This window comes from Chelmon rostratus, chromosome 9, assembly GCF_017976325.1.
Source record: "Chelmon rostratus isolate fCheRos1 chromosome 9, fCheRos1.pri, whole genome shotgun sequence".
NCBI lineage: Eukaryota > Metazoa > Chordata > Actinopteri > Chaetodontiformes > Chaetodontidae > Chelmon > Chelmon rostratus.
This window is the reverse complement of record NC_055666.1, coordinates 7650681-7678209: the sequence shown is the minus strand read 5'-3', so window position 1 is coordinate 7678209 and position 27529 is coordinate 7650681. Positions and strand designations below refer to the sequence as shown.

The 27529-nt window shown below is 44.5% G+C and overlaps 1 protein-coding gene across 1 annotated transcript in view; it reads left to right on the top strand.

Moving 5' to 3' along the window:
* Window positions 1–474: 474 nt before the first annotated feature.
* Window positions 475–27529, top strand: part of gpc4 (glypican 4) — a 30279-nt gene continuing 3224 nt past the window's right edge. Inside the window, exons 1-8 of the mRNA XM_041944575.1 lie at window positions 475–1300; window positions 19672–19830; window positions 24839–25236; window positions 25609–25774; window positions 26668–26798; window positions 26880–27026; window positions 27114–27238; window positions 27339–27511. Of these exons, the coding sequence (XP_041800509.1) occupies window positions 1144–1300; window positions 19672–19830; window positions 24839–25236; window positions 25609–25774; window positions 26668–26798; window positions 26880–27026; window positions 27114–27238; window positions 27339–27511 (1456 nt within the window). The 5' untranslated portion in view covers window positions 475–1143. The remainder of the gene's footprint in view (window positions 1301–19671; window positions 19831–24838; window positions 25237–25608; window positions 25775–26667; window positions 26799–26879; window positions 27027–27113; window positions 27239–27338; window positions 27512–27529) is intronic.

Sequence of the window (27529 nt, the reverse complement as noted above, 5' to 3'; positions counted from 1 at the left end):
CTCCTTTTCTCATCGTGGACAACCTTCAGTTACACAAATAAGTGGTTTTTAGCCTGACGATTTGGGGCCCCTTACGGTCCTTGGGGTGTATCCAAGCAGTTCACAGCAAAACAAGAGAAAACACTTTATCATCACTAATTATTTCACTTATTTTACATTAGGACAGTGGGAGAAACATGCAGAAGGTCTGTTCAGTTCAAAGGGTTTTTATCTGCGCTGTTATCCCCGCCCTGACAGTAAAAGCAGATAAGGCAGCCCTCTCAGCACCAGGTCAAACAGGGGTCTGCAATGAAAGAGATTTTGAGGACTTGTGGTTATCTCGTGTTTTTTTCCCCTGTCTGTCATGTGGACCAGTAATAAGGCTTCATGTTGGGCCACACTGCTGCTCCACCCTCAGCTCCAGTCCTGATTTTCAGCAGTGGTTACCACTAGTCTAGACCTCATAGAGAGAGAGGGCTCCAGGGCTTGAAGTCCCTGCTCCGTGCTCCACCCCTGGTGTTCCTGTTTTCCAGGTCTTTGTCCCCGGAACTTGCACTCACTCCTGGGTGTCCACTAGGGTTTTCTGCCCGCATCTGGATCCCAGTCCGACTAGCGTACAGTCCAGTGTCCTGTCCTACAGAAACCACGGCCTCCTCAAGTTTGGAAAGAAAGCAAGAAAAGAAAGGAAGAGGAAAAACATCTTCCCGGCTACTTTCTACCGTCTCCTCACCTCCAGTGGTTTATACTATCGTCGAAGCTGTGAAGCAGTGGTGTGAATCTCAGATTCTTGGCTGCAGTTAGGGGGAAAAAAGTTTTTACGTGTTTTTAAACTGTTTTTTTTATCGCGTCTTCGTGTTTTTTCGATTGAGTCTGGAACTCGACATTTATCACACACACCCGAGCTCTCAAGCGGAGGACGTTTGGGCTGTGTTTGAGGCTATTTTCGGCGTTTTTCCCCCCCTCAGAGTCGTTTCAGAGGTGGCTGCTGTGAATGAAGTGTCTGTCGAGCTGAAGAAATCAGCGCGTCTCCATGAGGAAACTCAGCGTGGGAGTCGCTGAAACTCTGTCCTAGCTTACACACACCTGAGCGGCCACACAGATACTCTTTTGTTTGCCTTTTCGTGCGGGTAGCGGTCGTTTTCTTGTTTTTGTAGCTGACACAAAATGAAGACGCTGCTGGTGCTGTGTGCCGTTTGCACGCTGGTCGTGTTGTCTGTGTCCGGGGCCGCCGAGCAAAAGTTGAAAAACTGCAACGAAGTTCGTGCTGCTTACAGCTCCAAAGGCTTCAACGTGAACGATGTTCCCAACAAAGGAGTCAACGGTGAGCGCCTTTATTTCGACTTTTAGGCCTGTTTAACCTCCAATACTGTAGTCCAGTGAAGTGGTTTCCCAAAGTGGGGGACAGGGACCCCCTCCGTGGATCCTGGAGGGGTCTCCCGGTGGTCCTAAGTAAGGCTAATGAGAACTTTTTAAGCTAGCAACTTTAGCATTATGTGGCACTGGGTAGAGGTCAGCAGGCTGAAATCTCCTCTCAGGTTTTTGCTGTCCCATTGTTAGCTTCTCCTACACAGCCGAGACAGCCATTCCAAGTCATAATTCACTTTAAAACGTTTTCCAGATGGTTTTCTTGAAGACAAAATCCTCTCAAACGCAGTTAAGTTAAGGAGTCGTCGACATGAGTGAGTACAGAGGGTCCTGCAACAAACAGTAAAGCTGTCAGGTTTGTAAATGGACATTTTGTGCCTCTGTCAGAGTCTATATGGAAACATGGTTAATCACGCATACATGGAGCTTTTTCATGTGTTAAAAGTTGCAGGACATTGTGAAGTTTTGAGGAAAAAAACCTTTTGGGGGTGAATGCTTGAGGCCAATGTGCGGCTGCAAACCCTCTACTCCCGCAATGGGTAAATATAGTCCTCATTTAGGAAATACTTGTAGGTAATTCATAACAATAAAGAGCTATAATCAACACACAAGCTCTGCTCCCCACTGAAAGACGCCAGGCCTGTGTTTATTTCCAGGCTTCCTCAGTAGAGACTCCTAGGGCTGTGAAGTGCAGGCAGCCTGCAGTGATTTAGTAAACACTCCTGTGCATTGTGAAGGAGACCCCCCCCACTCTCTCTCTCTTAGTTAGTCTGATTTTTGTGGTTTTAACATTTCCGCGCAGGCACATGTTGCTCTTCTCCATCTGTCTGTAGTCGAGTCAGCAGACCGGCGAAGGCTGCTCGGTAATAAATGGGAGCTGCTATGTTAATAGACAGAGGTGAAAAGGCAAATCAATTTAGCTAATCATGAGTTAAACCCAAGTGATGGAAACTTTCATGTGTTGTTGGGGGGTGGGGGGCTTTTACAGTGAAGGCTTGAAGCAGGGGAAGGGGGTTGGGGTTTGAAATTCCACTGTGTCCTGCATACTTTAAATCCCTCCCTTCTCTCATTTCCTTTTCATTTTATGGTGGGTAAAATGAATATGCACACATATATTCAAACCCCTAAATTCAGTAGGGTTTGTGGTTTCTGCATGGCGTACTTGTTTAAAATTATAGAAGTGGGTCATCCAGGCATGGCCGCTGTCATGATGGTGTCTTGTTTTCCTCCCTTTTACAGTCTTTTCCTAATGCATGTTTATCTCAGTGGACTTAATGATTAGCTTCTCTGTTACTGCACGTACTATCTCACCATAAACATCTCAGGGCCCAACGGTTCAACGGCTACGTGCTCACAGCATTATTTAATCTGACAAGGATGACTAATTTATATGTGTGCTCTTTATTGTTCTGGTGTCATTTATGAGTTTACTTTGCATAGTAAGAGGGTGTTCACACTGTCTTTTTCCTGCTGAGTCCACAACGGCTTGTTAGAATCTGAGTTGGACATAACTGTCAAAGAGGCAGGGAACTTATTTTTTTCTTGCATTTCACGCAAGACTATAGGTCCTTTTGTTTTCTGCCTGTATGTCTTTGTGATGCTAAATGTCATTGAGAGTAGCACAACATGTCTGCATTGGTTTGGATTTAATTGTCTTGCATCTCTGGGTTTTGAAAGAAGAATCTGAATGGAGGCTGTTGTATTGTGCAGGTTTGTGTGCTATACACACGTGCCTTTTCCTTACAATAGATTCCTGGTGTATGTCTGGGCCTTAGGCAGGGCCGACCTCAATGAGCAGTTCTTTGTCATTGAAAGAGACTGAGATAATTGATCCATAGAAAGCAACAAGGTCTACTGTCATTAAAGAGAGTTGGGGGTCTTCAGAAAGTGAAAAGCACATACAGAAGGCCTGCGCTCGTGAAATGTTTCATGTTGCTGGGGAGAAATGGCTCCAGATGTTCAGCTTCACTTTTACAGTTTGCAATGGGTCAAACTCCATTATCCATCCAACATTCATTATCTCCTTGTTGTAGCACAGTCTGTGCTTAAATTCAACTGGCTGCAAGGTTGCTGAAGGTAAGGCCATTAATTACCCACACATGTACATACATCATAATTTTAATTTGATCATTTAATATTCAACGAAGCAGTTCTTGGAAAAGGTTGTTTCACTTTTAACATCTGTAGAAGTTGAAACAGTCAGTATACGACTCAGAAGTTAGTGTCAAAAGTTAAAATTATTTTGTTCCACATAAGACTGTTTGGTGATCGGAATATTTCTACAAAAATAAGGGGCTTTTTTGACTTACCAACCATAACTCTGCAGACTTATGTTGCAGAGAAGACATACTTTGCAAATTATACAGTGTCTTTGCCAGTTGTCACAGAAGTAGTTTTTGAAATGTTTACCTCCTTTGATACATGCATCGTAAATCAGATTTGTGGAATATGAGTCTTATTGGAGACACGGGATTCAAAACTTGCCTTTTATAACCGCAAACATCTTGTGTTGTTGTTGGCGGCGCGGAGATAAGAATGTTTGTTACCATTCAAATTACAGACGGGCTCAGCTGAAGCCAGACTTGGGATTCAATAAAGATGTTTTAATGTAAAACTGAAATGGAAACCCTGATTGCTTCAGCATAGACAGAATTAAGTGATAGAGGGGAACAGAAAGCTCACTTGGTAAATTCCTTGTTGATCCCATGGTATCAGTCTTTTACCGCTCACGTGGAAGCAGTTCGTTTCCAAGTTTGTCTGCTGGATAATGATTTATTTAGGGCCTGTGGTTGAAATACCTCACTTAAATTGGAAATGAATGATGCTCACAGTACTAATGATGACAGATAAATAATGAGTAATCGTAAAGGAAGTAAATGGTGTTTTCACTATCGCAACCTCTCTGCTAATAGTAGAAAGTGTTTATTTTGCTTAACAGTTAAATTTGATACTGGGATAAATGTCAGGATATCTGCTCAGTGCTGTTGCACAGTTGCACTGTGGGCCAGCTCTTCAAGCTCAGCAAGACAGAGCAGTGAACACTGACCAACCTGACATCTGCCATGTTGAAGGCTACTCATTGCTGGGCTGGACGCTGCGCTTCCCCTTTTTGCTGCTCTTCTGCAAATCTGTTTTGGTTTACTCTGGCAGTCAGGCTTGATGTCATGCTTCAGGTATGGGACAATGGCAGAGATCAAAGGGAAGAGGGTCGTTTTCCCTCCCTTCAGCACGAAGAACATCCCTTGCTCATAATCAGTTCAGTGCATTATGACTGAAACTCAAAGCGTGCATGACCTCAGTGCGTTGGCCTCTCGGTAAGCTCGAGACATTCTGCAGTTTCACATTTTGAGGGCTCTTTTCCCCTTAGCTGGTGGCTGCATGCCCTGCATCATTAAGGTTCGGGAAATAACAGGTTTCGTTATTGCTGTGACATTCAGCAGATAAGATATGGGCAGGGAACTGGGCACACACAGTCTGCAGAAGCTTTTATAGCCCAAAGACCAATATTTGAGTGGCTCTGTTCTTCAGAACTGTGGCCTGGGATTTCAACACCTGTAATAATTAACTAATAAACTGCCCGCCAAGTATCTTACTTGCCTCTCAAGGTTAATCCCATAAAACTCAAACAGCCTTCTTTGTTTTATGTGAAACACTTTTCAAGTCTTATCATTAAGGATCGAGTGAGCGCTGTTCTTAGTGATGATGTTTCATTTCCTGTAATTTCTTTAGTAAATAGAAAATCACGCAGTGACTGCAATAGCTGTTGCATTGCAAAATAGAAACTTCTCATACAAAGACCAAAATCAGTTTACAGAAACCAAACTGTAAATTATATAATTAGTGACTGGTGACTATTTACTCTGATCTATGTTTTTGCACACTTTGCTCCCACCTGCTCTTGCAGTCTAGGAGGTCAAGAGTCCAAAAACAACTGCAGATGGGATGTAGTTTATGTTGTAGCTGATACTGAGTCTCAAATTTACAGCCAATTTTAAAGTAATGCATTCTCTAGAAAACCCACAGTGGCCTTTACAATATTGCTCACGAGAGATGAAATTCAATAAAACCATGTAGAAACACACATTTATTTGACTTCCCAAATTCCCAGAATCGTAACTCTGGGCGATATCTTTCAAATGACCCAACACTGTTAAATGTTTCTTTTGTTCTTTCTTAATTTGTACATGAAAGAGGAACAATTTTTTGAGGCTGGCTTTTCATCAGGTACAGAGGGATCAAACGAATTCAGGTGTGTCATTTAAGAAACGTCGTAGTCCCACCCATAGGTGTGGTTACACACAACAGTAAATTCACTCATGTGAGCCTGACTCATGATAGTAGTGCTCACTGTGCATCAAAACTACACTTAAGATTAGACTTTGAATCCACAAAAAAATCATTTAAAACATTACAGTCAGAGCAAATGCATCAGTATTGAATCAGCTATCCTAGTATTACCTAGCGGTTTTATTATCCGAAAGCACCGCTACAGCTTCAAACTCAGTAATGATTAAAGATTGACTTTAAAGCAAGTTTTTGAAAAGAGATTAAGATTTGCTGCCTGGTTGCTTTGAGTCTAAATAAAAAAAAAATCTTCTTGGCAAAAAACAATTTTGTCCCAAGTGGAATAAGTTGCACAAACATTAATATGAATGATTGATTTGAAGTGAAAATTGAGAAAATGTGTGTGGGTTGAGATTAAGTAAACACCCCGCATTAAAGCCAAAGCATTCGCAATAATCTCTGATAACATTCCTGAGCGATGGGATAGACTGTTGCAGCTTCTTGGTTTGAAACTGCTCAAGCACTCCTTTTCCCTTGCCTTATATGCCTTTTGTGAAAACAGGTGTTAAAATTAAAACGAACGTTTTGACATGCCAGTATTATTAGTAGAATCTAAAATGGGAAAACACAATCATCTCCGCCGTCACTGTTGACCCCAGCTTTTGTTTTGCCCGCATCAGGTTACATGAGGACGTAAGGGTGCGCTCCTGGACACTGTATTATGATTGATGTTAAACTCAAGATCAGACTTCCAGGAAACTGAAAGGCTGATCAGTACATTGTGAGCATTTGTTTGCAGTTTCTCCTCTCTTGTGGTATCCTTGGAGATCAATTAAAATCAGGGATAATGTGATGGTCTCTGTTGCTTTCTGCCCTGTATATGTGACATCCCCTTCCTAACTGTTATGCAGGCCTTCGGCATAATTGAGTTTAGGTATCATGAGGTTGAGGTCTTGTGAACTCAGGGGGAGCCTGACTGCAACTTGTAGCATCCAGATGGGTCCAGAGGAGGGAGGGAGGGCAGCTGCACGTGCCTGCCAGCTCTGCGGTATCTCAGCGCTCTTATCAGCTTCCTGCGATTGCAGCGTGGCATCTCTGAGATCAGGAGCTCTTGTGGCATCCCGTTCTGCTCTGCCAGCAACAGTGGCCTTATCGTCGCTCCAAAACAATTCATCCTATCACAGGGCACAAAAAAATGTACAGTGTGCACGGATGAAGTTCAAGAACGGCTGTCTGGTTTTCTTGTTGCATGGATCCAATCTGGTGGCCAAAATTATTTTGTAATTGCAGACGAGATTGTTTTTTTGGTTGCTTTCCTCTTCAACGTATAGGACTGTGGAATCTTAAGTTTCCCTCTTACACTCATTTAGTATGCTCCAAGTGTAGCGTGAGTTCAATAGCAGTGTATGCGTGTGTCGACCGAGTGTCCGTAATTCCATCTCTCTGCATCCTTTGCTTTGCCCCCCCCCCCCCAAATGGCCAAGTGAGCGACAGAGCAGTGGGGGGTGGATGCTGTGTGTGTGGGAACAATTGAGCACCCCCTTTTAGGCCAGCCTGCCTCCCCCCTCCTCACCACATTCCACACTGGACCACCAAGACCTGCACATAGGGAGCCCCGGAGCTGGGAACACACGGCAACAAAGAGAGCGCTGGAGGAACTGACTGAGGCTTAATCAACACACAGGCTCGCACAAGCACCAGAGAGGGGGGGATTTGACTGACAGGAAAGAGTTTTGTACCGGGGCAAGTCCAACCAAATATCCAGGAGAAGTGGTGGGCCAGCCAGGAGCCAGAGAGCGAGTGTGTGACTGTGTGTGTGGGGGACACAGGCTTAGGGAGGGTGGGGAGGTAACTGGAAGCATGCATGCACTGTGACTCATCGTCGCTCAGTCATGCAGGCGTGTGCATACGGCCTGCTCCTCTTGTAACCCTGTGAGCAGCAAGCACGTCTGTCTAACACAACACCGGGTTTAACACAGGTTTCAGCTAAGGGGCCTCGCAGAGGTAGAGATACTATTTTGGTGGATCAGTGTGGGTCCTTGACTGATGCAAACTGTGAGAAACCCTGATCTGGCTTTGTGGTTTTCTGTACTGTGAGTTGAGGGGAGCGACCCCCTGAAACTCCTTGTTAACGCGTCCTGTTTGCACGCTGTTAAAGTCTCCTTTTTCCCCCCTTCTATTCCGACTGACACATTGGTTCATTTTCTTCTCCCCCTGCTCGCTCTTTAGCAGCTCCTCTGGGAGGTTTTGTTTCAGTCCTAATCTTTCCTTTCTTCCTCATCCCTGGGTGATTTCCTCTCTTTTTCACTATCAACAGTGGTTTACTGGTGTTTTGCTGCCCTGCTCCATTCAGCCCATCTACCTCTCCTCTCTACTGCTTGCTTTTAAGTTAGTCGTTTTTTCTGTGTAAAAAAAGCTTTTAGATAATGCTCGTGCCAAAACTAGACCACGTCTCTTATTAACACACATCTCCTTGTGGCTTTATTGGTTCTCAATGTTAAGGAGGAACCAGTGACAGTTTTTCTCCTCTGATGCCAAGTACACAAGAGTGTTTGAGTAAACCAGAACTTCGTATAAGATGAAGTGATGCGTACAACGGGAAAATATGTTTTTCCAACTAAGCTTGTTGTTGAATGAAATATTTAGTTGTTGTCTCAGTGTCTCGTCAAGCATTTTAGACCAGACCAGCATGTCCAATATCAGATTAGTGCATCCATGACCAGTATGTGAGTGAGTTGTTTTATCAGGCTTCCTATGCCAAGGCTAACCATCAACAATATGTTCCCTATATCCCATCTCACCCCCCTCCATCGCTCAGCTCCTCTGGCTGCTGAAGCGCTGTTGTGCAGTTGGTGCTTGGTGGTGTAATTTTTTGTTCCTCTGATATTTGAGCCTCCATGCGCCTCCTTTGTGTTGATCACCTCAGCGCTGGTGTCACTCAGCCAGCTGTGAGGAGTGTGGCGAAGGGCAGCGGGCTCTGATCCCAAACTACAGGGGTGGAGTGTGATCCCCCTCTTCTCCTCCACTCACCGGCTGAAGTAATCTCACGGCTTCGCTGCCGGTGGGGGAGTGCGGTTATGATGTAGGTGTAACTCAACTGAGGTTAACTGATTTCCTATGAAGCCGCAACGGGCTTGATGTCTGTGTTGATAGTCATGATCATCATTAGGATTTGTGTGACTCGCCGGAGGCCCGTGTGGTTAGGGAGAGCGGTGAGGGAGCGAAGCCAGGGACTTGCCTGGGTGTATGGGCTGAAACCCCATTGCTGGGTGCAGGCCAGATGAGCTGTAATCCCTGCTAATTACTCCCAAGGCCTACATCAAGACTCCCACTGACGAGGCAGTCACTCACACTTAGCTCACTTTTCCAAACTGCAGTTAACTTAAGAGGTTTCTAATATTTACCTAATCCCTCTGTGTGCTGCACACTCTTGGATTTATTTTCATATAAATTATATTGTTTGAGATCAAAACCCCTGGTTTTTCTTCCGTGCCTTTCAAAAGTCCTTTCTTCTGTCAAACAAAAAAGCAATAGGCAGGTCTTTGGCTGCCTCACGTAGCTCTGTGAATTTGACTGACGAGTTGATGCCATGTGTTAAAAGCAGGTCATCAAAGCTCAAATTTAAAACATGAAGAAAACAATGGCAGGCGTCCTGCTGGCTGAGGGCCGATAAGCGAGGGAGGAAAAAATCGCACACATGAAAGGATCAAATACTTTGTTAAACGATGGCTCCAGAGCTGCAAATCATTTGGTCAGTGTGTTTTGAGGGTGGTTTTTGCTGGCAGAAAAATTAGCTGTTATGTGGGAATGTGAGTCCACTCGCCAGGGGATTAAATATTGTACATCATCGTAATGGCAAGTAGCTTTGAGTTATTGACACATTCAGTACATTTCAGGAACGGACTGAGCCATCCATGACTGAGGCCCATTAGACCATTCTACCGTTAGGTTTAGACTTTCTCGTCCCTTTGACAGTCGGCGATGAGTGGTTCTCTTCCCACCGCCTCCGCTGGTGTCCAGTTTCGTAAGGCCCAACAGGTATATCAGAATCTTTGTTGCCCTTTTGTCGCTTTGAGCTTCCAGAAACCTGATCTTGTACCTGACCTCATTCTGCCTGGGGGGGATTCGCCGGGCCCCGTCCTGCCTCAACATCTGGTGGACTTCAGCTGCTTTTGGATGTCTGTTATAAACATTGTCAAAGAGCTCCCTGTCCTTAGGAGGGGTTTGCTGGCTTTTACTGGCAGCAATGAAATGTATTGTTTGTGTGTCAAGTCTTTTAAAAGCTCTCATATGTTTCAACAAAGTTGGATTTTTTGAATTCTTTTTATGTGGAGTCGGTGGGAGGGATGTCGTGATTTGTTATGTGAAACATGCAAACGCAAATGCATCTGACCAGGCCACAAAGACTTTTTTTCTGAGCGTAAAGCCTCCTTAGATAGTCTAGTGCGTGGCTCTCGAGCAGCGTGTGAAGTACATCTTAAAGAGGACCTATTTGTAAGCTCAACAGTAGTCCATTTCTCTGACAGCACAACAGTGTTTGCGCAGGGTCCCATGGTAAAGCACTTGGCCTTAAGTAAAGAGTGTTTTTCATCTTCTCCTTTAAAGTCTGTTTTCATTTGTGTGCCATGAGTCAGTGGGAAGACGGAGGGCTGCTGTAGAGGGACAAGCCAGGAAGGTCTTTTGTGCCTCCTTTTTTTTCTTCTTCTCTTCCCTTGTGATAATCACGCTGTGCTGTAACTTGTCCTCTCCATTTGTCTGCAAAACCTCTGCCTGTCTCTGCAAATCTTAAACATAACACAGTCTCGCTCTCTTTCACTCACTCACTCACTCACATTTCCTCACTCCCTCGCTCGCTCGCTGGCACACACACACTAACATACACATTCACGCGGACCAGGCTAAAGCACTAAAGCATCAAGGTGGAATCTGTAGTAAAAGCAGATCAAACACTGCAACTGTGCGGCTCATCAAAAGGCTCATAACCTGAAAGAAAGATGTGAAAAAGGTGAAAGATTAGACCAGCTGTTAACGTGAATCATTGCCTGCAACTCCCTCTGATAGATAGTGTCGTTCGGAAAAGATTCCCAGCAGCGGTGGGAGGACGGAAAGTTTCTTAATTTATGTGTCGGTGTTTTGCGTTGTTTTTGTCTTTTTGTGTGAATCTGTAAAATATACACGATTTGACATAGGCACTCATGTTAAAACCACCGAGCTGAATGGTGAGGCTTTCACATAACTGAGTGGCAGTCAAGCCAATCACCAGTGGTTGCTGTATTTACCAGAAGGAAGTCAAACAAGTTGCAGAAAGTTTGTGTGGCGCACGCTATGGAAATGGCACAAATTCAACCTCGTCCCAAAACAAACCACGTCTGTTTGAAGTATGAATTCCCCATAACTGTGTTAACTTGAATCATAGCCTCCAGCTTTCTCATAGTTAGAATGAGAACTCACTCAAGCGTCGGGGTTTGACCATTCGTTTTTATGATCTCATTCTTCACTGCTTTGTTTGTGTATTTGTTGACCTCTTGCAGACCTCAGTGCTCATTTTGGGCCAAATGTTTACTGTCAAGTAAGACAACCGTGTTGTACTGCGGTAAGATTGCCCCATGCCCACTGTAGTGTGGCATTTTTGACTAATTAACACAGAAAGCACATCAGCTTGTCTAAATGAATGTACTATACGTCCTTGTGACCTTTCCACTTCATCCCCTTTGGTCTCTTTCTCCTATGTAATGTCCTGTTTTCACACTCTCTTTAACTCAGTTGTGTTATATTTTCTACCGAATAGTGTTTTTTCTCATTTGTTTAGTGAGATAGTGAGATGTAGTACTTCAGCTTTTTTGGCTAAGAGCCTCCAACACCCTCCCAAATTTCCATCCTACTATCAAGAGAATTTATGGAAATAATTTCTTGTCACATACACAATCTGTAATCAGAAGTTATATTTACCAGACACTGTTTTGCATGCAGAGGTCAGAGAGTCAAAAGTAGTCCTCCACTTTTTTTTTTTTTCCTCAACCACAAGAGGTTTAATTTAAATTGTGCAGCAGGTGAACTTTTGAGAACAGCCCCAGTGCTTGGAATTTGGTCTCTGACTCGTTAAATTTACTCAGGGAAGTGCAGGAGCGAGTTGAAACCCTGAAAAAGCAGTGACCTGGGAAGTGGTGTAGGCAGGGAGCTTTTGTGCAGGGGGACAAAGCCGGAGATGCAGGGCCGGGACGGGAGAGGGAAACAGACAGAGCGAGAGGCCAGGGCAATGTTGTGGAATCTCCCCAGGGGCTTCTGGGTAAATGTTCATGGATGACAGCGTTTTGGAATGTTCACAGATGGAGAGTTTTAATTGGCCAGAGGCCCCGACTGGTTTAGTAATCAGAAATGGACTCTGGTGGCAGAGGGCTCAGATTTATGGACCCCAGTGTGTGCTTCATTTGTGAGATCGTGTGCCTTTTAGAAAATAATTCACATGGTGGACAAAATGTGGACAATTTAGCATTTAATGTGACAATTTTCCCACCCTGAATGACAACTGACCTGTAGTTTAGAGTTTTTCTGTGCCAGTGAAGCACATCTGTGTAAAAAGCAGTTGATAAGATGTTGACATTGTAAGGAGCTCTGCTCTGCCTTGTGCTGTGCAGCAGCAGACATGCCTTTCTTTCTCATCATAGTCATGCCATGTGACAAGCAAATTTTGGCAGTTTGGTGTTTTGACAGCTGTGTTGTGGAAGAGATTTTAATTTCTTGATTTATTTAAGGAAACATCATTTTACACAGACATTTATCCAAAGCCCTGTGGCTGGCTTTGTAGCTGAAAATATTCACTCCAGAGAGTGCTCCGCTAAACCAAAACTTCCTGCCTCGTAAATGGATGGTGAGCATTGTTCTAAGTGGAGTAAATCTCTCATGTCACAAGCGGTGCTAGTGTTTCCTGAGTTTACCACTACTGAGAGGCTTCCTCCCAGTAGTAGAGCCGATTATTTATGGATGTTACAGATGTGCTTTGTGATTCTTCTTTCACATTAACCTCTAACAGCTCTGGTTGACTCGAATTGTGGGTCGAATCAACATTAGTGTTGTGACTCATCATGTGAGAGATGGCTGCTTTCTTGTCAGCTGACTACATGCAGAGCGACAAACGACTATATCAATGTCACATGATAAATACTACATGCTACGTTTAAAGCAAAGTCAGATGCATTCAAGTGTCACCTCTTAGTTTTAGACTTAGATTAGTTAATAGTTTGGCATCTAATCACATACATGTATTACAGTAGTGCATAATACAAAGATGAATGAATGTACAAAATGAAGAGTAATGTAGCAGTGATAGTAAAGAAGGGATGTAACTGATAAGTACAAAATGAAGAATAAATATGCAAATGTAAATCTGCATTAGATGAATATGGTGATCCTCATGGAAACTATGTTGTTCCAGCAGCGATAAAATGCAGCCAAGAAAAAAATATGGGCTCTCAAAATGCAACAAATTCAAATACAGCATATATGAATGATGACTCCAAACAGCAGCACCAGAACAAACTGAGACACTTTTTTTATTGATGCAAACATGCAGACAATCAAACGATTCCAGTAAAAGATTTAACTACTTAACTCTAAATGTTTAAAGCCATTGCCCACTTCAGTTACATCCTTTACAAGCTATAGGCTAGTTATGAGAGCAGTGTAATGTCCGAGCCATGGGTCAGCTGGAGCTCCTGGCAGTAAACTGCTTTCCACTCCCAGTGAGGGGCCACAGATCTACAGCACGTGTTGTGGAATATACAGTACTGCAGACACAGAGAGCGTTATCTGTTCAAACACTCGCATCTCCTGAAGCTCAGCATGCATTGATACCTCAAAGACACTGAAAAGTAATGTACATTACCTTGGGTGTCTTCTGTAGGTGTTCAGGATTTGAATATCCTTCCTGACGTCTGTCAATAAAACCCCTTCATGCATTCATTACAACAACTTCTGTGCTGCCTGTCCTTCAGCTTTTAAGTTCAGTTCTGTTTGGAGACACTGAACAGCAGTCAAGTGAAACGCATTAGAGCAAAGAAATGGACAAGGTTTGGCATTGCTACCCACCATTTCATTAAAACACTTCAGTCAGATTCAAAAGTCCCCTGCCAGCACATTTCACTCTCCTTTTGACTTTCCTAATGAACTGAAAGCTGAAAAGCAGTATTGGTTTGGCCAAAACTGCCATAACTCCATTTTCGTAAGAGGCAGAAGTGTAGAAACAGAGTAGGTGGAAGTTTGGCCCTGCCCTGATTATCTCCATATGAACAGGCGAGTCTTTAATAACGGTTTCCGCTTACAGCATAATGTTGTTGAACATTTTCTCCCTTTGCGGTGATTCTGCCATAGCTCAGGGTACACCCATGTATGCAGGACTTAACTGTGTAAGATAAATGTAAAACACAGACATGTGTCACATTTATCTTGGCTGTTACAATTCAGTTTGAATAGTTTTCTGTTTTTGAATGTTACACTGGTTTTAGTCTCCTTAGCACAGTTTGGAAATCTGAGAGTTAAATAGAGACACAGATCTTCAGCTCACTTTTCACTGTGAAATTCTACACCAGCTAGTATAGCTTTTAATGCTTTTTTCATCCCCTCAACATTGTAATGTTTTTTCTCCTGGAGAATTCTGAAAAGTTCACTTTTTCTATGCCCTGATGACAGTACAGTAGCGGTAAGATTGTCTTGGACGTCGCAGGTTTGACTGCTGAAAAAAAGAGCTAGGAAAATCTGGATGGGCAACGTGAACAAGACACACTTTTCCTCCTTCAACTACTACTGGCACGATGCCCTTGAGCAAGAGTCTGCGGTTGTGCTGAGCAGCAGCCTGATGTGAATGTGTGGATGTTTGTAACCTTCCCTCCCCCTGCAGCTTCTCCTCCAGGTTGTAAATATGACTGAGCTCTTAGTCAGCTCGCCTAGTTAAAGGATTTCTTGTAATATGGGGGAAACATCGTATCAAACCAAAGCCCTTTTCCTAACTGCACTGTGAAAACTTTGTGCTATAAAATGGGACACTGGTGACTCGGATACTGCACGTTCTTCTCCTCATAATTTGGCTTTTGCACATTTTGTGTGTATGGCACTAGACTGATCTCATATGGAAGATTCCCCTGCTAGACCCTGCACAATTATGGAGCCTTGAAAACATTTATTCCATCACTTTGAATAGGTTTAATTTCAAGATGACACATCCTCCAACTTTTGAACAAAATGGTGCCTTTCCAGAGTTATTACTGGCAGCTGATAAAAGCAAAGTAGTTTAAGACTTTTTCTTTCAAATTACTGATTTATTTATTTCTTTACTCTGAAGCAAATTATCAGAATTGTTGAAACATTGAATTACTGACTGAGAAACTAATTGGAAAGGCTTTTTCCAAAATGGATAAATGACATTTTTGAACTAGTCAAGGAATTCATTTTTTGAAATGCAGATACAGACCACAACTGTAGAGCCCTTACAGATGAAAGAGAGGGAGACAAAAAGAAAGGGGTGATTTGACAGCATGCTGCAACAGGAAAGAATTTAAGAAGGGGATGACTTAGAGAGAAATTGCTATCATTTTGGAAATGAAATATGCAGCTGTTTTGCAGCCTTTTAATCACTCCTTTCAATTGTGGCTTCACCTCATGGCCTTTACTTTGCCTCTTTCCAAGTGTTGACAGATTATTAGAATTTTACTCAAAAGACACCATCCTTATGAGTAAAAACTTCACACCTTACCAAAGTAAGTATCAGAGACTTGTCAAAGGACTACAGGTCCACAGTGCATGTCGCGATGGGGCACAGAACAGAAAGTTATCCTACAAATGGCACCAATCCCGTAATCCCCCCCAGGATAATTACACCCTAGACAAAGGTGAGGCGCAAGAGGAGAATGTTATGGCTGCAGGGTGTGCAAATTTACAAGAGTCTGTGTGAGATATGCTCAGTAGACTGGCAGCACTCTTCTTTGCATGTTACAGCAGGGAGCATAATATGGCAATTAATAGTCAACCTTTGTATTCATAAGTGTTGTTTTGCATACTTCACACTGCTGAGCATGTTAGGGGCTCAACTTTATATGCTGGTCTTTTGAAGATCAATCAGGCCGGCTCGGAGTATGTTCACACATTTTTCGTGTTTTGAAATGAAATTGCCCCAGTATTCATCGGGTCGAGTTACCTGCATTCCACTGGGATTGGATTAGTATGTACATAGACTATGAGCAGCATACAGTTTATCATTTAATTATTTACAAATGTTGATGTCTGTGTGAAAGCTCTGAGGTTCGGTTCAGTTGCAGACCACCAGGCTCCAATTAGCGACAGACGTTGGTGAATGGTTTGTGACATGCTCTACCCTTTGGCCTCCTCAGCAGCTCCCTTTGCAGTTTTAGTGATGTCCTGAGTTCAGAGGGATACAAAAATAATCCTTAAGAGACTTTTATGACTTCAGATTGGAGTATATGAGTGTGAAGGTTTTCTATTTAAATGGTTTGCATGTGTCTGCGACTTTAACGGCCCTTAATTGCATGTGTGTATGGGTTTTTTTTCTTTTTCTATGTGTGTTGGTGGTGTTATTATTGGAGTGATTGGGGCTTGGGGGGGTGGGTTACTGTGTGTGGTGGATGTGCTGGCTGGCGGACAGGGGGGTGGGGGGTCAGAGGACAGGACCTCTCTCAGAGGAGTGGCTGTTAACCCCTGACCTCGCTGGTTAAGCCTGCAGGGTGGTGGTGGTCGAGGCGGAGGTCGGGTGGGGGGGGGCTTTGAGGTCTGTCTGGTTCAGGGGCACATGATGGCAGGCAGAGGGGGCGGTGAGGTGTCTAATCTGGTTTTTGTCTATGAGGCGTTTTCACCTCCCCCACCATCCTTCCTCTGAGAACAGCATTTGAGAGGCAGGACAATGTCAAAGGGAAGTGACTTATTTTATGAGCCATTTAAAGGGGATGCTGGTCTCCCCACAAAGGAAAGGCAGAGAGGCGGTGGAGAGCTGATGAATACCATGACACACAGTCACATGTTTGTTTACAAGATGCTGCTCTCTTGTTTTGACTACCATAAATGGCAGTTTTCCTCTTCTGAGCTACACTTGAACAATGTTCTGACTCTGTCTTATTACATCTTAAAGTACTTGGGCAGCTGGAGGGGTGAGAGGCCCCTTAAAGGAACTCCATAAGACAACTGAGAGCCAGTTCACCCATCACACAAAGACTATTCATGCCAGTGATGGTAGAGGAATGACTGATGCATCGACTGACCGAGCTTATTGTGAAATAGTGAAGCTGAAACATGTCACGCAAAGTCCGCCACGATATTGATTTTTATAGGATCTAACTGCTCTTGCTAACTGTTCGCTCTCTTGTGTTCCAGCAGCACCATTTTTCTCCCAGCGGTTTGAGAAATTGGCTGCCAAAATGTTTTCACAAAGTATGCATTAGCTAAGAATCTTCAGTTTTCAGAGACTTAATCCTCTGAGCTAACAATGTGACATTTGTACAGACATTCCTGTGAAATATTGACCATCTCGCTTTTATTTGTGTACTTTGGTAACTAAGGGCTATTTTCCACGTGGATATAGCCCTTTTGATTGTACGCCTGTGCTGTGGGCAAGCAGGGGGCCCTGCTGGAGGAGAGACTGGAGGGCTGTTTCACCTAAAAGTTCAGTGTGTGTGTGTGTGTGTGTGTGTGTGTGTGTGTGTGTGTGTGTGTGTGTGTGTGTGTGTGTGTGTGTGTGCTGCTCCCTGTACCTCCAATCATGCCGGTACAAAGAGCCATGTGTTGAGCAGTGATGTGATGTGTGAATATGTTTAGGTAGGGGCTGCCAACTATGCCTGGGTATGTGTGAGTGTGTGTGTGTGTTTGTACATGTGTGTATAGGAGGGGGTCGGGTGGAATGGGTGAGGGTTATAGGGAGAGAGATGAGTTTGGGGAGAGGACTGTAAGAGAAGGAGTGACTTGAGGCTTATTTGGACGTGATCCCAGACAGAGGGGTCCAGTTTATGGCGCCAGGGAGCATCCCTCCCTTTGGTGCCCTGTTTAGATGATTGTGTTGCTGTGAGTCACTTCTGACCGTGCAGTTTAATTTTTTTAATGTTTTAGCTACTATTCCAGACATGCAGAAATGTCCTCCGAACATGTTGTGCTCCTCAGTGTCACATTCAGAGTACTGAAGCAAAACTTAGATGGTCTGTGTTATTTGCAGTGTGATTAGCTTAATAGTTAATAGCATACGTCAGTTTTTTAAAGTTATAGCAAACTTGGAATAGAAGCGTGTTTTTTCTCATCTCAGTTAAAGTATGCATATGTGAAATAACAAAAGTCACCAAAGTTAAGTCCTGTTTTTCTAACAGAAGTCAATGGGCGTTTCTATTACATGTACAAAAGGAATGAAAACAACCTCAAGATGTCACTGAAAAACAAATCCAAATGGCTCAGGTTGTTATGACGACATCTTAAATATGGCGACCGGCAGGGAGGTAGCAGAATTTTTACAAAACAATTCACAACTTTTAATAAGAAGATAAGGCTTATAAAACAGCAGAGAAGTTACAAGATCAAGTAACACCTGTTTCATTCACAATTTAGAGTTTCCTGTGGCTTTAAATGAATCCTGCTTCGAGGTTTCATATAAAAGAAACCTAACAACACATGCCACGCAAAAATGAGAGTCAGCCTGATCTTTTTAGGCTAAAATAGTCTGAGATGTGTAATCAGTCTTTTAATAAATGTTGGAAAACATTACAGGTAGTACTGAAGCTCCGGTCCATGTATGACATGGAAGCCCTGCAAATAACAGTAACCTGTGCATGCACACAGACCTGGAGTCAGTGAGCATGAGCTGGTGGGGAAAACCAAACAGGCCGTTGGTGCCTGGATGCAGTGAAAGGATCCTTGTGTTCTCCCAAATTCCAACAGCCATGTTTAAAACAAAACATTATTGCAGCTGCGACTTTGCATTCGTCCTCCCCTGACCCTCCTTCTAATTGGATGTTAACCTTACTGTTGACAAGGTTGGCAGTTGCTGTTTTATCAAAGACAGTATTTAGGTTTTGAATAATGGTTTTGATTAGAAAACCGAGTAAAAGCTCAGAGGAGGTTGTGTTGAGGTTTTTGGCATCCACACTAATGCAGATCTGTATGAAAGTTAAAGGTTGTCTGTCTGTGTGAGCATTTTCAGAACATTTCTCCGACTGCACTTAAGTTGCAAAGCAGAAAAAAAGTCTGTCTTTCCTGTTGAGGAATCGATGAGGGCTACTTTCCAGCAAGTAGCTTTCTGCTGTTTTCAAAAGTGTTTGTTTACAGAGCAAACATTAAAAATGAGAGCATCTTACGTGACAGTCAGATACCTGAGGTCACGTAAAAATCGTGCATAATGTGTTCCATGATAGAATGGATAGAAGTTGCTTTCCTGCATTTTGTGTGAATGCAAAGCCAAAATCAGGGAGAAAACAGCCTTTTTTTTTAGCTTTATCTGCATTAATGTGCACATGACTGGAGTCAAAGTGGCTGAAGAGCTAATCCTCTCCTCTTAAAAGTCTGTGTTTTAGAAGGACACAGCACTCAGAGAAAGCTATAGCACTGACTATCAATCAGGACAGGGAAGTGCCAGGATAAGAGCAAAGCTCTGTAAAGTGGCCGACTAAAGACTGCTCCGAGCTGAGTGTTGCAATTAATCCACTTAAGAGCTGTTAAGGGGGGTTTCACGGCCAAGGTGGATTTGATTTGGTGAGGGGTGAAGTTGTTACTCAATATTTGAAAGGATTCATCCCAGACAAAAGCACAGAATTGTGTTCATGGTTGATAAACATGTGTGTAACCCCACAGACATTAACAAAGCCACTGTGTAGGTGTATAGATGGGGACTTAAAGTATATTAATAGAAATGTAATCACTTTCAAAGGCCTTTGCTGTTTTGTTTTGCACAGGTGTTGTTTTTTTTATTTTATTTATTCTAACATTAAGCGTTTTGTATCGATGTGACACATGATGACAGTTTCCTGGATCACATGGTGTTAAATGGCGTATTCTCCACTCTTGCAGGAGCCCCCTTGAAAGTGTGTCCGCAGGGTTTCTCCTGCTGCACGGTGGAGATGGAGGAGAAGCTGAGCCAGCAGAGCCACACAGAGATCAAAGCTCCTGTCTCCAGGCTCAGCACCAACCTACAGTCCACCTTCAAACAGAGGCACGACCACTTTGACAGTAAGCAAACACACTGACACAGACACAAACACACATGCACACCAGCCACTTTCAGGCTACGCTGTGCTGCTGGCTAACGTCCCTATAGCAGCACTTGCATGTGTTGCATGATTTTTGATGGACGCTCCCACCTGCCAGTGCACTGCCTGGAGCGGAGACAGTCAGTCTGTGTCCGCTGGCCCGTCCACCTGTCTCTCAACGTCTCAGCTCCCTGCCTCATCGTCCCCCCTCGCAGCTTGGTCCCCCACTACCCGCTTCCCTTTCCTCCAGAGAGACATGCACGCTTCCAGACGGACCACACACATCTTCAGATTTAGTCTTCTCTGTACTTCCTGTTCCTCTGTGTGTGAGCACATGTGTGCATGCCTGTAAATATTGGGATCAGGTTTCCCAGGCAGCGCATGGGAACATGCAACAGTGCTGAGTCACCAAGGAAGTGGGGCAGCTTTGAATGCCTTCAGCCACCCAACCATGCCACCACTGCAGCTCTGCTGGAAACAAGCTTGACAAGAGAGGTTTTTCTTAAACAGATGATGAAAAAGAAAGAAATCATCAGATTTTAAGTTTCTAAATGCAGTCTAATTTTGCCTGTGAGGAACGGTTGTGAGCGGGTTTGATGCTTGCGCATACGTGGGTCAGAGACCTTCAGATCTTATGTGTCTGTGAAAGGGAGTGAGGGATAGTCAGTAATGGGGAGCGTGTGTATTGCAGCCAGATGTGAACAGGAATGTGACGTGTCGGAATGCAGTGGCTGCTCGAGCCGACCCGCCCCTCTTCTTCTCCTCTCTCACTGCCCTTTGTCCCCATCTCATGCCTCACTCTCCCAAAAACCCCTCTCTTCGCCCCTCAGACCCTTGTTTCTCTTTCCATCCCTCTCGACTATGTCACACTGTTGATTATGTTTCACTTCATGCATCTTCTCATGTCTTTGCTGCCTTCTAACACAACTCAGCTGGTGTTTTCTGTGACATTGTTTTAGGGCAACAACACACAATTACTTTCATTATCATTAAGCTACTGATTATTTTCCCATATGTTTGGTCTATAAAATGACAGCAAATTGTGAGAAGTGCCCACCACAAGGTCCCAGAGCAGTGATGTCGTAGGGTGTCCTGTTTTGTCCGGCCAACACCCCTGAACCCAAAGATATTCAGTTTACTGTCATGGAAGAAAAGAGAAAACCACAAAATATTCACATTCTGGAGGTAGAAACCAGTGAACATTATCTGAAAAAAACAACAACTGATTGATGATCAGACTTTTCGCAGATTTTCTGTTACTTGATTTATTGAATAGTCATTGTAGCTCTGCATTATTAAAAAAAAAGATTGCTTTAAAGTCATATTATACGTCACAGAATCCCAGCCCATGAATTTAACGAGGACATTTTGCAATATTTCTTCATGAAATCACTCTTGTGCAGTTACATATGATCAAAAATCAAACCTTTCCTCACTCTGCCTTCTACATCTACCTTTGTGCTTTTTTCCTTCTGAGAACATAGCCGTACTTGTCTCAGTAAGAAAGAGAGAATGTTTTCATGGTTGAATAGTGAAATTTCTGCTTTGCATTATGTCCATTGGGACCACAGGTGGTGAAGTATTTATTAACTGCAGATTTAGTAATGGATGTTTTCCTGTACCATTGTTAAACGTCTGAGAAAAATGGCAAGACTTAAAAGGAGTTCTGAGTCTTTGATTTTGAGGAAGTGATACAAGAACCACAATTGTCAATGCGGTTTCCTCCGATGCAAAAATTGAGAAATACTGAACAGCTGTAGAGTCACCTATTTCACCAAGAGGGGGCAGCGCTCAGGCTAACAGTGAAACTCTTCCCAGCGCTTCGTTTACCTTCCGCCCCTTTTGTGCCCCCTCCTCATCACTGTAGGCTAGTTGCTGCTGTCTCTGAACTGTTAGATGTGGGATCTCTTTACAAAGGCCTGCTGTGCTCTCTTCCACCTGGGCCATTAGACCGTCTCTCTCACTGGGTACGGTAACAGGCTCGGGTTGCTGTCCCATTATTTCCTGTTGTCACATCGAGACACCCAGAAGGAGGCACTTCCCATCTGTGAAACCGGCACAGGAAGTGCCTATCATCGTATTTACTGTACTGAAGATGACGGCCCATGCGGATGACATCAGCTAACTGATCACAAGAAGTGGGGTGCATCAGTGCAAAAACACAGCTGCAACTGTATGTGAAAACAGACACAACAGCATACGCTCACGCACTAACAAACTCAGGAAGTGGTGTATGTGATTAGGCATGCTCTCATCATGCGCCTCGAGCTAGGAGTCATGGCCAATTAAGACCAGGGCCAGAAATAGTTCTCCCCTCTCTGTGTCTCCTCACTGTGTGTTTGTCCTGGCCTCAGCCTGTCTGTCCTGTTGCACTGACCCCGTCCAGCAGAGCAAGCCTATGTCTGGGATTTAAGCACTTGGATTAAGGCCCCTTTTCTCCAGACACACACACACACACACACACACACACACACACAAGAGACATCCATCCAAAGCACTGAAATCCAACAGCAGGAGGGACGGAATCCCATCCCATAAGAAAAGGGAGAAGCGCAGGGACTAATTGGCACAAATAGGATGCAATTACTGCCTGGGCTGGGATTGGGAGGAGCAGACTTTATAGGGACACGGGTGGGGGTGCGGGGGAGAGGGGGAAGCTTCTTGGAGGAGGAAGTGGGAGGGAGGAGTGGGAGGAGATCGGTCAGCTCCTCTGTTCCTGTGATGGATCGGGCCTAAGATCATCGCTCACAATTTAGGGCCTTCACTGCAACATGTGGAAATGATGACACTCACAGAGGCAGACGTTGTCCTTCTTCCTTACATTTCGCTACAGCTCACACTCTTTCCCATGTAACCTTTCACCCAGATTCTCTCAGACCATTGGCTGAGCGACAGCCACATTTTTTAATGGAAAAATCCTGAGGGAGTGCTCAGCTCCTCAGCCTGTTGGCAGACGGCTGCATGTCATAAACTGTTTTTAATGACAATGCAAGATGCCTGTGTAATGCTGCTCATACTTCAGACCCTTGGCCTGAGCCAAAGAGCCTCCACCTTCCCCCACCCCCCCTTGCTGCCACTACTCACACACACCCTGCACAGGCGGGTCTTTTTTTCACCAGTGGGTTTCTCCAAACTCATTACAGGACTTATCTGGTTAGTATATAAGCATTACCGCTCTAATAAACAGTATAAAGGAAAGAGAGAAGTTTCCTGCTTCATGCCTCTTCCTCCTCCTCCTCCTCCTCCTCACCTCCTCCGTCTCCTTTTCACTGACTTTAAACTTGTGGCTACTATGACATTCCAGGGGTGGGGGTGGACCTTTTGTTTTAATCTCTGTCAATGGAGCGTGGAACTTCGTGCCCTGTCCCCTGGCTTTGTGTGTGTATGTGTGTGTTTGGGGAGGGGGGCTGCAACGATGGCAGGGAGGTAAATGGAGGGGCTGCGGTGTTTCCGGTATCCTTGGCGACACAGTGGGGATTTGGAGTTAAAAAAGCCCTCAACTTAACCCGCCCCAAGCAGCCCTCACCCCTCCCCTACCTCATTTTTTCTTTTTAGTGTGTCAGTCTGGAGTGGAAGTGACAGCGCTACTTGGGGACTGTGTGTGTGTGTGTGTGTGTGTGTGTGTGTGTGTGTGTGTGTGTGTGTGTGTGTGTGTGTGTGTGTGTGTGTGTGTGTGTGTGTTCTGGTGGCAGGGCATGGGAACTTTACATTTCAAAGCCGAGCAGAGGGCACCCAGAGAAACTGCAGCAGGACAGAAGTTTTGTGAGCACGGGGCAGTGAGGGGGAGATGGAGAGCGAATTAAAAAAAAAAAAAAGAAGAGGGATGAGTGAAAGGGGGTGAGTGTATGCTTGCATGCACGCGAGACTGAAGGTGAAGCATTTTTCAGAGACTCTGAGGAATTCTCATTTTGTTCAGATTAAGAAAGTTGTGGAGGGGGGTGTCCATGAGGGGGGAGCTGGCTGGATTATTGGGGGTGGGGGGGTGATGGACATTCCTCAGGATGAAGTAGGTCATTGTTCCCTGTCTCTAGTGAAGAGAGCACTCTGAAGGAACTGATGAAGTGAAAGCCGTGGAGGGAGGGAGATGCAGGGCTGGATGGAGGGGGGTACAGGTCCATATACGGGACAGGGGGGGGGTTGGGGGGTCGCATTATTCAGTAATCCTATTGAAAATGCCTCTGAAGGACAGTCCAAGAGAAGCCGGGAGAAAGGAAAGCGAATGGAATGTGACAACAGAAAAATGCCATTGATGGTGGTCAGTATGAAACGGCTTGATGTGGAGAGACGTCCCCGCTGAATGGCAAGTCTCCAGAGCAGGGAGCTGCTCCACTCGTTGAGCCTGACAGAGATGCTCCGGCTCCACCTTTCACCCCTCCTGCTTCACCCCTCATTTCCAACCGTCCCCTTCCCATAACACATTCCTTTGCCTTTCATCCAAGATTTTATACTTAAGCCGTTTCTGTCGCGATGGTCAAGCTGCCAGGATGTGGTGCACAGGTGAAGCGGAATAAACACCAGTCTGATTTCAGATGGTGGCAGCAGCACAGGCAGAGAGTCAGGAAGCAAAGGTGTATCAAGATTTGTAGATGTACTGTGATAGAGCCTTGTGGCGATAATGTTTCACTTTTGAAATGTTCATTTGTCTGTCAACAGCGATAATTTAGTTATTTACATACACTGTGGTCATGCTGTAATCTGTATATTTGAGTAGTTGATGAAAACCTCACGATGTGCTTGTGTGTTGCCTAATGTTCTGTAATGGGATACCCACAAAGTGTGAATATGCTGTGCCCAAACAAGTATGATAATGAGAAGTCCCTGTTGATGTGCCAAACATTGTTATCCAGCATATGATTTCCTTTGTAACATCTTTAAAATAAATCCCTCCCTGTAAACGGACATGAAATGTGAACAATGCAAGATTGTTTGTTCTGGGCCTCAACATTTGGTCATCGCACTAACCCCGCTCCTCTTTCTTTTCTCTGCAGAGTTTTTCCGTGAGCTTTTGAAAAACGCAGAGGTGTCGCTGCACAACATGTTCGTGCGAACGTACGGGATGATGTACGTGCAGAACGCAGAACTGTTCAAGAACTTCTTCGAGGCCCTGACTCGGTACTACGTGTCTGGCAGCGCCGCCGTCAACCTGGACTCCATGCTGTCGGACTTCTGGGCAGACCTCCTGGAGAGGATGTTCCGGCTGGTCAACGTGCAGTACGAATTCAGCGACGCCTACATGGAGTGCGTCAGCAGGTACACGGAACAGCTGCAGCCCTTCGGCGACGTGCCTCGCAAGCTCCGCATCCAGCTGACACGAGCCTTCGTCGCTGCGCGCACCTTTGTGCGCGGCCTGGCACTCATGCCCGAGGTGGTCAACAAAGTTTCCACGGTAAGTTAGAGTTGCTTGTGAAGCTTTTGTCTTTGCTAAAAAAGGCAATCAGTCTTCTACCAGACACCGAAAACCTTGTCCATCCCTCCCTTCTGTGTTTCTGACTTCATATCTTTCTTGGAAAAACTCGCTGCGGTTCCATTACAGTGTCTCTGATAACATAAACCACTTTGACTGTTCTGGTATGGCATGTTTTTCCACTGTAGCGAGTGATTCATTGGTGATTAGATTATCCTGCTTTGTGGACTTGACTTATAAAATTAATGGTCATGCTTTTTCACAGTCGGAGCATGTGTCTATGGTGGTGCTAGATGAGTGTTTTTGCTGTGGTGCAATGATAACAGTCTGCTTACTGCCCCCTGCCTCCTCCAGGTCAGCGCGTCTCCCAGCTGTGTTCGAGCAGCCATGAAGATGTTGTACTGTCCCTACTGCTCGGGCCAAGTGGCCCTGAAACCCTGCCAGAATTACTGTTTGAATGTGCTGCGGGGGTGTTTAGCCAACCAGGCCGACTTGGATACAGAATGGAACAACTTCCTCGGTAAGCGACCATTACCTGAACAAGAATACCGTCTGCAGCCATTATTAAGTTAACCTGACCTGCTGTAACCATAATAGCTCAACGTGTTTGATTTGGAAACAGTATATTTATACAGCGCCATGTTCTTTTATAAGTTGCCAGTGCAGTGCTTCTTATTTCACCAAAGAATCATTCAAGTTTCAGCTAATCTAACCTAATCTACTCCAGCCTCATCTACACATGCAGCCCTCTTTACCCTCAAGCATGAAACCAGTGACATGATGGAATTGGTGGGATGGTGTCACTGGGCTGAGAGATACTTTCTCCAGTGTGTTCAGTGGGTTTATTGCACTTCAGTTTTGCAAGAACATGTTTAACAAAGGAACACAGTGTTTATCGTAAAAAATCCTGTACAAACACATCCCTCATTCTTTATCATCTCGCATAAGTAACGGCAGACAGGGAGGGAGACGTTGTACAAGTTGTGACCCACAGCATGAATGCAGCTGAATGTTGTGTAAACACAGACCCAGATCAGTGTCATTACATTCAGGGTGGTGCACATATCTACTATTCTCCACTACATGTTTTATATTTGTTCTACATGACATACTCACATGAAAAAAGATGTTTCATGGCTTCTTTGCCACTTTGACATGTGTCTGTCCCTGGCTGCTGACCCTGCCACTGTCTGTGGAGGCGTCTGGTTTCTGCTGCCTCCTCGCTGTGCTGCAGCTTTACTAATAATCTGAGGACTCTGTTGCACTGGTTGACAATCCCCTGCTCTTAGGCATGTGCTTCCCCCTAGTGGCAGCTTTTTCTAACATCAAGCTTAACTGGAGAAATGCTTATTTTGCAATGAATCCTTTTCTTGTGCCGTTTTTAATTTCATGTTCGTGTGTTCTGCTTTTCAGATGCCATGCTTAGTCTAGCTGAGAGGCTCGAGGGTCCCTTTAACTTTGAATCCGTCATGGATCCCATTGACGTGAAGATTTCGGAGGCCATCATGAACATGCAGGAGAACAGCATGCAAGTGTCGCAGAAAGTCAGTATCATTTTACAATATTTTAAAAAGAAAGACAGGAGATTAAGAGATTCAGTTCCACTAACTACACTTTTCTGACAGGTTTTCCAAGGATGTGGTCAGCCTAAACCAAGCATGGCCTTCCGTTCCACACGTTCTGTCAAAGAAACAGGCTTTACCGGCCGCTTCCGCCCTTACAGTCCTGATGCAAGGCCCACCACTGCTGCAGGGACCAGTTTAGATCGATTGGTAAGGACAAAGAAAAACCAAGCCACACTACTGCTGCTTTGCTTTGTCTAGTTGAGTCTGACTTTTTTTTCTGTGTTCTCTATGCAGACAAATGATGTGAAGAAGAAGTTGAAACATGCAAAGAAGTTCTGGTCCACATTGCCAGAGACCGTGTGCGCAGGTGAGAGGATTGCACCTGGGGACGAGTGCTGGAATGGAACAGCAAAAAGCAGGTGAGACACACATCCACACGTACACAGTCTATTTCACTGTATGTGTGATACGTTATGGTAATCCAACAGGTTGACTAATAACCACTCTCACTCTACATAGGTACGAGTCAGTTGTTATTGGCAATGGACTAGCCAATCAGGTATCAAACCCTGACGTGGATGTGGACATAACAAAGCCAGACATTATGATTCGCAGTCAGATTGCAGCTCTGAAGGAAATGACGAGCTGGCTCAAAGCTGCACACAGCGGCAACGACATCTCTATTGATATCGGTGAGCATCGTTAACCTC